This window comes from Epinephelus moara, chromosome 2 (genome assembly GCF_006386435.1).
Source record: "Epinephelus moara isolate mb chromosome 2, YSFRI_EMoa_1.0, whole genome shotgun sequence".
Taxonomy (NCBI): domain Eukaryota; kingdom Metazoa; phylum Chordata; class Actinopteri; order Perciformes; family Serranidae; genus Epinephelus; species Epinephelus moara.
In genome coordinates, this window is record NC_065507.1 from 27096851 (window position 1) to 27108766 (window position 11916).

At 40.6% G+C, this 11916-nt stretch overlaps 1 protein-coding gene across 1 annotated transcript in view; it reads right to left on the minus strand.

Moving 5' to 3' along the window:
• The window catches only part of dph1 (diphthamide biosynthesis 1), an 88608-nt gene that overhangs the window by 60015 nt on the left and 16677 nt on the right, over positions 1-11916 (minus strand). The window contains exon 3 of the mRNA XM_050063884.1: positions 5216-5279. Coding sequence (XP_049919841.1) covers positions 5216-5279 — 64 coding nt within the window. The remainder of the gene's footprint in view (positions 1-5215; positions 5280-11916) is intronic.

Sequence of the window (11916 nt, forward strand, 5' to 3'; positions counted from 1 at the left end):
AACTGGATGGAGAATCTCATCTTCATTTAAGTTATTTTCAAAAAGGAGACTGTTAACACATACTTCCACTAAAAAAATGTTTTAAATTTTCAATTACTAGTCCATACCCATTGAGTGCACAGTTGCCCACGTACAGTTTCACATGGTGTGTGTTCAGGATACAGGTCATAGAAAATTGCAGATTAAATAGTCAACTGAACCCATTAAGAAGAGCAATGTATTCAGACAGCGTTTTTGTGAATTTTCTAGTATGACTGCTTTATTGAAAGTACAGTAGTACCATTGCCAGTAGTGGGGTAGTTAGTGGGCTAAAACTGTTCATTAGTAGTTGAGGTAGCACATTGAAAGGCAGATAGTTAAAGTCNATATGCCCATTCAAATTTTGCAATTTCAATCGGTTGCTATAGCGCCCCCCTTTGGCCAATTGATGTAATATTGCTTCATTCGCATCCTCCCATGACCCTCTACCACTGTGACAAATTTCACATGGCTTGACCAAGTTAGTGAGGAGAAAAATGTGGAACAGACACACAGACACACAGACACACCCACAGACAGATGGAGTTTTTGTCATTATATAGTAAGATAGTAATAAAACCTTTGTTCAGTCGAACGGAAAACCTATTTTAATTTCTTTAAGAGTCATTGTAACTGCTAATAATAATTATATTGTAATATTGTGATACCACGCTAGTTTCTGAGATGGTTATTGTACCGTGAAAATATTATAGCAACCATACACAACATGAACACATGGCTGGACTGTCACAGTCCTGCCACAACAAACCACAGAGAAGCTTGGATTACAAGACACACAGAAGGAGTTCATTTTCTGCTCAGGACGCCATTACTCTACTATATCTTTAAATTGACTGCACTTGTATGGCACCTTTTTAGTCTTCCGACCACTCAAAGTGGTTACACAAGTCACATTCACCCATACACACACACACTCTATACACTGGTGGTCGAGGCTACCATACAAGGTGCCACCTCCCACTCAGTTGTCACATACCACACACCGATGGAATAGCCACTGGGAGCAAATTGGGGTTCAGTGTCTTGCTCAAGGATACTTCGACATGTGGACCACTGATCTTCCGACCTGCTCTACATCTGGGCCACAGCAATAGCAGATAGTGGATTGCTGCTATATTTATGCTCTAAATGTCACATACATAACCTTAAAAGGACTTGGATCTATGTCAAAAAAAAAAAAAATTGACCTAACATCCCTAATTATTACTCAATTGATTGGTTTAAACATCCTGCAGTTTACAGATCAATTTTGACCTTCAGCACTAGATCAACATCTAGTGGATCAACATAAAACAACAGACCTAAAACCGTTCATGTATGTACAGATAGTTTTCCTTTGCATTACAGATTATTGCTGACATATCAGGTAGGCTCACTTTCAGTTTACCAAGAGGTTTAGATAGTCTGTCTAAACGCTCCTCTTGTTGACAATCTGTCTCACAGCCTGGCCATTCATTTTTTTGCCTTGTCTTACTTCATTGTAGCTATATGGCAATGTTCCCAGATTTCAGCAATTACTTTGGTCAGTAAAACTGTATTGTAACCGATAGGAAATGCCCAAACTGCCAAAAAATAACAAAGTTGGACTAAACTGGAAATGTCTTTCGAGGAAGACAGTGTGGCTGTATGATCCTACAGTAGATGACCAAAGTGTTTATCCACTGTTGAGTTTGTCTTGTTTTTGTCTTTGTTATCATAAAGGGGAACAACAGTATTCAAATTCAACTGATTTCATTTAAATTATATCCTCGATCTGATAATCTGTGCACAAAAAAGGGAGATATTTGATACTTCACAGAGGCTCTGATGTTCATCCAGGATTCAGAGAACCCATCTGTTAAATCTGGAAAGACTAGAATTGCAAAGAAAACTCTTACATAGTAAGACAGCACAGACAGAAGCAAAATAGCTTAAGGGAAACTATATAACAGGAGCTAATGAAGGGAAACCGTGAGAACCATCTTCTCTGCCGCAGTCAGGGGGAGAAATCATGTGGATAGTGAGGAGAGGGTGAAAAATACAGAGGGACGAGCGATAGAGGATGGGTTATGAAGACAGTGAGAAAAGCAATTAGTGTCCGCTAATTGCCCTCATTGGAAAAGATGGGGCCGATTTCGCAGACTCCATGATGGACAGCGACAATTCAAACATATGAATGTGGACTGCGTGGGTGTTTCAGTTTAAAAGCCATGCAGCAAAGGCTGGTCGCTCTGTCTGATAGCAGCAGGAATGATAAGACCAGACCCTATCATCAAAACTTCACTCTATCATCTTTATTGTGATAAAAAAAGCTGATATACCTTAAAGCGAGTGATAGAAAGATAAAGCGATAGAGGGTTAATACAGCTGGAGAAAGAGATGAACAAAATGGTGGAGTAATAAGAGAAGATAGATAAAAGCGCTGAGGTAAGAGAGAAGGACAACCTTCTGTCCATCGCTTCTTTGAGCAAGAAGTTTAATGGTAAATAAATTCTTGGCATAGTAAAGCACATGTAAGCATGAAGAGCACAATAATGCAGTCAAACTGATGTGGTCCAGCTTTCCTGTGTGAAATCAAATATCCGCTCTGCCTGAAAAGTTTATGGCAGCTCCAGCTGCTCTATTCTTCATCTTGTCCATCTCATAATTAGTTTAGTATTGACTAAACACCTGTGCAAAGAAGCCACTCTGGGTGTTTAATGACAGCAGTCATTTTCTTTGAGAAAACACTTAGCGGACAGTGCCCCTGAGAAACAGAGGTAGTAATGGGAATTGAGAACCACTTCCAAATTGTCCAATCCATCGGTATCACATGCCTTCAAACGTATGAGTTCCTTTTATTGATGCAGACACCATGTTTTTCTGACAGTTACGCAATGAAAAACAATGACGTCAAGCTCATGTATCTACGCTGCTGGAAACTTGCAATATAGACTTGGTCTCACTCCCAAATCATCAAATACCGACGCTTGGTCAGTGGCCTGCTGCGTCAGATACTGACGCACAGAGGCAACCTTTAGCAGCGCTATGAGCCACATCAGACAGTGGCATTTTTTGATACTCCAAGCAACCGCCATAGTGTAAGGAGCAAGAAAGTCTGCATAGGGCGGTGGGAGGTGAGGTGGATGGGTCAAACAAACTGCCGACTTTCACCCGGGAGACCGCTGTTTGTTTCCCATGTGAAACTAAAAGTCATTTCAGCTATTTTAATGACAACATAGTGTGATAATATATGTAGCATGCTACAGTAGTGACTTATGTCATGTGATGTATGTCACGTGATGTAACATTACGTCAGTGAAAAATGGACTTATTTTAAGCCAAATCATGATTTTGTTTTCCAAACCTCAGCACATGCTTTTGTTGCCTTAACCTGGGGAGGTGCACCTAAAAACAATTTATTTTACCTACGCTCTAAGTTTACTTTTAAAAAAGACTGTATGCATTTAACAAGTTGAAATTGTATACTTCCTGTAAAAACACAAGTGTATTTGAAAAGACACAATGCAGGAAATGAATGTAAATGGACATGCCATCCCTGAGCGTCAAAAACTGATGCTGGAGGGGCGTCTTTGGCGAGTTGGGAGTGAGTACGTGTTGGTAATATGACGTCACGGTGGTAAAGACATGGTTTAAAGTGTGGCTTTATTTCACAAAGAAAGATGGCAATAGTACTGCTTGTAATGTCTGTAAAACGATCATTTCAAGTAAGGGTGGAAACACTAGCAACATTCTATACAACATGGGCTTAAATTCCAGGAATAACATGTATATGTATTTGAAACTTGAGTGCCACTTCCCAACCATGCAGCACACCTATTAACAAGGGTATATATTCATAACATTAGCGTCACACAGGCAGGCTTATCGGTTTTTTTCTTTGACTAAGAAAACCTAGATAAAAAACAAATGCTGTGCAAATATTCTCTTGTTGTATCCATTTTAGATGATGACAGACTGTTATGACAGCTAGCTCTCAGGCTCCAGCTGGCTCAGCTCACCTATCAGCTCCCCCCTTTCAGAGTTGCTGCACAGGTAGGGAAAATGAGCAAAGAAAGGGTGAACGGGTGTCTAGGGATGGGTATCGTTAAGATTTTAACGGTACTACTACTCTTATCGATACTGCTTATCGATCCAGTATTTTAACGGTACTCTTATTGATACTTTTTGAGGAAGAAAAAAACAAATTAAGAACATAAATTCCTTTATTTTCTCAATTCTCATTATGCAACAAAATAGTTTTTTAACAAAACATTTTACTTTTTACAACTTGAAATGTAAAATACATAAAATAATTGGGACCCATACCAGTGAAAAGATCACGGTTCTGAGTAGTATCAAAAAACAACAAAAAAAACACGACTGCTCCAGTACCGATAGCAGAACCGTTAAGGTCAGAGCTTATCAATATTGCGGTCTTGAAGAATGTAGCCCCGGGGCTCGTTCAATACCGGAGTTCGGTACCCATCCCTACAGGTGTCACTGTTGCGTTGACGCTGAAAATCTTTGTTGGTCTACTTTTTTCCCCACACAGAGAGCTGATATTGAATCAGTATGGGAATTGATAAAGAATCTGACCTATAAGCTGTATCGATAATGACACTGGTATCGATAAAAAAAAAATCTAATCAATTCACATCCCTAAGCAGAGGCCAGCTGAAGGTTTAATGAGACCACAGAGATACAAACCTGAGAGAAAAATGCTTCATAGCAGCCCCCGCATAAAAGTTTTTCATAATGCATATGTCTAATAACCAGGCACAATTTGTTATTGAGTATAGTGTAGGCCTAACTATACTGTAGCATAAAAGAGCCCATTAACGCTGAAGCACTTCTCGCAGCAGGATGGAAAAAGAAGAACTTTGTGGTATCTGTGTGATAGAGTGCTGGTGTGCAATAGGGCATATGCAGACTGAAACAAGATGTAATTAACAAGAACAATATCTCTTCCCTCCTCCAACTGTGAGCAGGGGAAGCTCAGATATCTGCTCTGTCCTGAAACAGCGTAATCGTGTCTCATTTTCAGCTGAGTCCCTGATTGAGTCGAAGGCGGGGCATCGCGATAAAGCTCTTGCTCTCCTAATGAGCGCCGAGTGGCTGCGGCAGTTAAAGTTCGTGCTCCGCTGGCTTGACTTCTACACCTGCGTCTTACTCACAGACTCCCAAATAACTTCAGCAATCAAACTAACCACCTTACCTCTCGATGATGTCAGCGATGACACAGGCAAACATCTGCAGGCCCTCCGGGAGCTGCAGAGCCACTGGAGAGAGAGGGGGGAAAAGGCAAACAGAAAAGTTACACACTTGACGGCAACATGTTATTTAATAAATCCTGGACAGCACAGTTATACATAGCCTCTGCTACTGGTTCACAGTGCTCCACTGACAGCAAATAGTGACATTTCAGGGTAATTTCCCTTCTGCCACGGTAGTACTATTGGTTTATTTTAGCAAGTGATGGGCTGTTGGAAATATAGTCCAAACCAATCACCACAGGTCTATCTCTACAGCTCAGGGCTTGTACGGAGCCATTAAACTCTCTCTTTCGCCTGTCTGTCTCCATCCCTGCCACTGGCACTGTGAGTCACATTTTCACTCTCTTTGCTACTGAAGCCCCCCACCCCCACCCCCACCAGCTTCATACAAGTGGAGGCTGGAATTTAATGTGAAAAGAAAACTGATGGGGCTGCTATAAAACTAAAATCAAGCAACCAATTAACAACCACTTGTCCTGCTGATGGTGTTGCATGCCGACAACAGGAGACCTACTAACCTACTGAAGTGTGACACCGACTGAGCTAAACCAATGGGAAAACCTTGTCGACGGCAACATTTACTAAGTGGTTTGTGCTTCGTTTTTAGACTCACTCTGCATCAAAAGACAGGAATGCTTTTTTCATTTATAAAACAGGCAGAAGGGCCTGGAACTGTCTCAACTTCACCCTGCCTGCAATCAGTGAAGTGCGGCCCTTTTCATTCCGCATGATCCTTTAAAGAAAAGTCACGCAAGTAATGACTGGAGATGTCATGTGAGACTGCACCTTCTGCTGGAGTTGCTGTTAATTTAAATGCAGGGATAAGTACTGCATGAGAGACTCTCCGCCTCTAAAAAGCAGGTGCAGGTACTTTAAAGGAAGGCTGTAGTGGGCAAAGGAAACTGAACTAGCGTGTTTCCTGTGGAACTCTTAAAGTCTGGGTAGAGCAAAAATAAATGAGTTATGAGTTTGTCGCACAACAGAACAATGTGTTACTAACAGCCCAGCCAAATCTGAATGATTAAAATCACCAAGTAAATAAATTAGGTTTCAAAATTGTGGAAAAAAAAAGAATCAGATTCTTCGCAGGGGCATATTCGCTGAAGGAGCTGAAATTAAGTGAAGCGACAGACTCTTGTTAGCAGCTGACCCAGTAACACAAAGATGTACACAACCACTGAGCTGAAGAACGAGCAAGTCACTGCACAGTGACAAACTAACTACAAAGTATACCAGAAAAAAATGCAGTGTGTCCCAAAACATTGTATGACAAATGCAGTATGTCAAAAATGCCAGGTTCACTGAAGCAGTGAACAGTAACTGCTGGTGGTCCGGGTAGCCGATTTGGGCTGAAAGACTGAAAAGTACATTAGTGATGGCTATACTGCTTGTGTTTAATGATTGTAGTGTTTAACAGAGTTGTTTATTCATGTAACTATTAGACTGCGACGATGAGACAACACTGATGCTATGTGCAACATTATTATTAATGTAGTTTTTGTATGGTGGGCATGGGGTTATGTTAAGGATGGCTGCAATGCATCACTGAGCCATGATTTCAGGACCGCCAAAAAAATACTAGTCAGAAAAACTTTAAAAAACAGTTTAACAGTCTAACTCCACGATGCAGTACTGCATAGTTGAGTCTTTTCACGTTTTTAATAAGTATTTTCTAACAAATATAATGTGTCCAGAGAGAAATCACTGATTTTATTTCACTCTGACTTTAGTAAAAAAAGAAAGTGTGATCTCACTCCAAATATGTGAGCAGGGGATTTGAAATAAATAAGTTCAACTAAAAGAAGTATAAACTTCTGAAAAAGGACGTCATTAAGCCACTGAGAAGGAACAAATCAGGAACAATAATCAACAAAATATCTGAGAGTCTTAAAACTCCTAAGAGGTAACAGAGAATGGTTATTAAGGTTAAAATAATCAGCTACTGTGTGTAATTGGACCTGTGGTGACTTTAGATCCCGTTGTGACTGCAGCATCTTCTGGACCAGATGGACCAATTTCATAGCCTGGAAATCCAGACTACACCCTTCCTACCCAAGGGGCAGCACTAACTGAGGCATTTCAAATGCCGCCGCACGCAATTGGATAGCACGATGGCCAATCAGAGCAAAAAACAAGGTGACGTACAGTATTCATTGCACTAAGCGACACTTATTTGCCGAACAGTGGGGCTAACTGAAATATTACGCTTTCTAGGGCAGTCTTCTGTTCCTCTCTCAAGGAAAAAGATAAGGGTAGCTGGCTTAGCGTTTCTTCCAAAGCTAAACTGAATGGACGCGGTCCTTCGGCAGCTGCCATCTTGGCTGTTTACTTTTCGACCCCTACAGTGCAGCGCTGTCGTCATCATGTTACGCCCGCCCAGAGCCCGCCTCTGTCAGATAGACTCATCTGATTGGTCTGATAGGCGATTCAGCGGGCTCTGCTCATTGGGGCCAGATTCCTGTGCAGTGCAAATTAGAATTTGCTAGGGGCGGGGCATCTGGATTTCCAGGTTACAAATTTTATTAAACACTGGAAAATTTCATGACTTTTCCAAAACCTTTAATGATTTTTCTAATTCCATGAGTTATCCAGGCCTGGACCAGACTTTTCCAGGTTTTCCATGACCAAAGGAACCCTGATAAAGGTAACTGTATGCGTTTTACTTCAGCTTCAACACCAATAAAAATGTTTCAGCTTCCTTATCTCAGAGAAACTGAACTGCACCTTTAAGCTTTCCTTTCAGGATAATATCATCTATTCTATTTTATTGGAATTCAAGGTAGATGAAAATCTGAATGTCCCCTGGGGATTTCGTAAGAGATGTGTCTTGGTGGCTTTTGCACGAAAGGTCCTATATTATTTGGTAGATCAAGAATCCATGATTTAATATACATTAACCCTGCCATCTCGTCATCAAATAAACATGATGACTATCTGACTAATACGATATTGATGATGTCAAGTGTAGCCCTGCAAGGAATAATAGGTCAGGAATCAGAGCATGAAGTGGGTGAGAAGAAGACGAGAGTGACAGAGAGGAGATTAATAAGGAAAGCAAATGTGGTGCTATGACATGACAAACTATCTTAATATTATTACTAGTATTAATATTAACAATAATACTTTGCCTGCATTTTGACCTGCAGTTTTAAAAATGAAACAATTTAAACCAATTAAGGCTCCAGTGATTGTTTTATTATCAATAAATCTGTCAGTTAGTTTCTCAATTAAGTGATTGCTCTCTTGGTCTATTAAACATCAGGAAATGGTAAAAAATGATTTCCAAGAGGCCGGTGTGATGTATTTGAATTTCTCGTTTGCAATGACTGACAGTCCAAAACCTGACAATCAATTTTCAGTGATATAAAACAGAAAAGCAGGAATTCCTCACATTTCAAAGAGTTGGCACCAGAAAACCAAGCATTTTTTCTTGACAAATTACTTTTTTACAATTTAAAAAATTACTCTGAGATAAATTCTTCGTGAATTGACTGATCCATTATTTCACAATTCATCAAAGAACAAATATGCTTTCCAAGAGTGTTTTTTAAAAAAAGCTTTTGATAATCGAAATTGAATTTCACTGTCACTATCTTTGGCCAAATCAGTAGGAGAGTAGGAGTAATATTAACATTATCTGACTTGCATATTGCTGATTTAAATCAATAAAACATGTTTGTCTGAATTGGCAACAAGGGATTCCTTTCGCACATTCACTTCAAAGTTGTTAAGAAAAGGAATTTGTTATTTTTCAATCAGAAGTAAGAACTAATGTTTCAAAATATACACAAGGATGTCAAATTGACAAGTTTTTAATTATCTAGAAAGCATTTTTAGCTGATTTTCAATTGAGTGTGAGTGTTTTTGACTGTTGTGTAAACTACAGGTGCTCTGCTGTTTAGTAGATTACACTGTGTATCGCCAAGGCCTCCTGTCAACAGCTCTCTGGATGCCATTTACTCTTTGTGAAGCAGTAATTTATGCATGTTTCATGTAGACTTGATTTGATCACAAACATACATTCACAAGGTTTTGACCACTTCAGTGTTCAGTCTCAGCCACCATGTCGGGCACACAGAGTGAACACCTGGAGACAAAGGATTTGTTTCAATCAACCATGACATTTTCTCCCAGTCAAACTCTGTCGCACCTTTCTTCACTAAATCCATCAACGTCTCTGTGGACACTTACGATTTGAAGACGCTGAATTCAGCGCAACATTTTCACATGAAAAGGCCTGAAACAATTTGAGACTTCAGGGCCAGACAGCATTAAACAATAAAAGCTGGGACAGACAAAAGGCCAAGGAGGTTGAGGGTGAATGGCCATGAGATGGAGTGATAGACGGGGCAGCTTGAAGAGGAGGAGCGAGAGCACTTCTTACTGATGAAAGGTTAAGGGATCACCAAGCGCTCATGCAGACAGTGAAAGACAGGTCATTACCTAGAAAAGGGCAAGTTTATTAACAGAGAAAGGTTTCGGAGCACATCTCTGCCGTAGCTGACAGAAGCAAAGAGCTTTTTCCATCCACTGCCCCCGGCGAAAGGTGAGTTAGATGCTGGAGGTGGGACTGGCTGTTTGAATGCATGTTTGAGTTTTCAGGCAAGAACTATAAACTGCTTTTACCTTTGGAAGTGTACTCCTGCCCCCCAAAACAGAGAACCTAAACCATACAGACATGAATGAGACAACTGTCTAGGGTTTACACTTGACTTTTTTTTTTGACAGCCAATATACCCGTGAATATTCCAGAATTACGGCCATATACAATGACTATCAGACATGTTTTAAATAGCCATATAATAGCCTACATTTAAACAGCAAATCTAAATGAAGAAGCGGCCGATCTGACAGAGTGACTAATTAGAGGTTTAGTGGCAGAGGAAGAGAACTCGGCTCGCCAAGTGTCACCGGAAAGTCCTCCATGAACATATCCAGGGAATCACCACCGTCTGGCTCGCTGTGGTGTAGTGAAGCCTATCTCCAGTTTGCTCTACAGGGAAACTCGCAGTGTGCTGAGGGTCCTCCTAGAGAATGTAATCCGTAATTCGGTCACATAACTATACCAGTATGCTAAGAGGAAGACAATGACTGCAATAGATGTGACTTATGCACTCTGTGTGACTTCAGTGGATAAATATTGTTTCAATATTCTGTGGATATATGTATATCCACCGTAATTAAAATCCTAAAATCTGGTCTGCACAATATACAGTCAGGTCCATAAATATTTGGACATTGACACAATTTTCAGCATTCCAGCTCTGTACAACACCACAATGGATTTGAAATGAAACAATCAAGATGTGCTTTAAGTGCAGACTCTGAGCTTTAATTTGAGGGTATTTACATCCAAATCAGGTGAACGTGTAGGAATTACAACACATTTATATGTGCCTTCCACCTTTTTAAGGGACCAAAAGTAATTGGACAAACTAACATAATCATAAATCAAATTGTCACTTTTTAATACTTTGTTGCAAATCCTTTGCAGTCAATGACAGCCTGAAGTCTCGAACTCATGGACATCACCAGACGCTGGGTTTCGTCTCTGGTGATGCTCTGTCAGGCCTCTGCTGCAGCTGTCTTCAGTTCCTGCTTGTTCTTTGGGCATTTTCCTTTCAGTTTTGTCTTCAGCAAGTGAAATGCATGTTCAATCGGATTCAGGTCAGGTGATTGACTTGGCCACTGCAGAACATTCCACTTCTTTGCCTTTAAAAACTCTTTGGTTGCTTTCGCAGTATGCTTCGGGTCATTGTCCATCTGCACTGTGAAGCGCCGTCCAATGAGTTTTGAAGCATTTGGCTGAATATGAGCAGATAATATTGCCCGAAACACTTCAGAATTCATTCTGCTGCTTTTGTCAGCAGTCACATCATCAATAAATATAAGAGATCCACTTCCACTGGCAGCCATACATGCCCACGCCATTACACTACCACCACCATGCTTCACTGATGAGGTAGTATGCTTTGGATCTTGAGCAGTTCCTTCCCTTCTCCATACTTTTCTCTTTCCATCATCCTGGTACAAGTTGATCTTTGTCTCATCTGTCCATAAGATGTTGTTCCAGAACTGTACAGGCTCTTTTAGATGTTTCTGGGCAAACTCTAATCTGGCCTTCCTGTTTTTGAGGCTCACCAATGGTTTACACCTTGTGGTGAAACCTCTGTATTTCCTCTGGTGAAGTCGTCTCTTAATTGTTGACTTGGACACAGCTACACCCACCTCCTGGAGAGTTTTCTTGATCTGGCCAACTGTTGTGAAGGGGTTTTTCTTGACGAGGGAAAGGATTCGTCTGTCATCCACCACACTTGTTTTCCGTGGTCTTCCAGGTCTTTTGGTGTTGCTGAGCTCACCAGTGCATTCTCTCTTTTTAAGAATGCACCAAACAGTTGATTTGGCCACACCTAATGTTTTTGCTATCTCTCTGATGGGTTTGTTTTGATTTTTCAGCCTAATGATGGCTTGCTTCACTGATAGTGACAGCTCTTTGGACTTCATATTGAGAGATGACCTCACCAGATTCCAAATGAATATACCACACTTGAAATGAACTCTAGGCCTTTTATCTGCTCCTTGTAAGTGAAATAACGAGGGAATAACACACACCTGGCCATGGAACAGCTGAGTAGCCAATTGT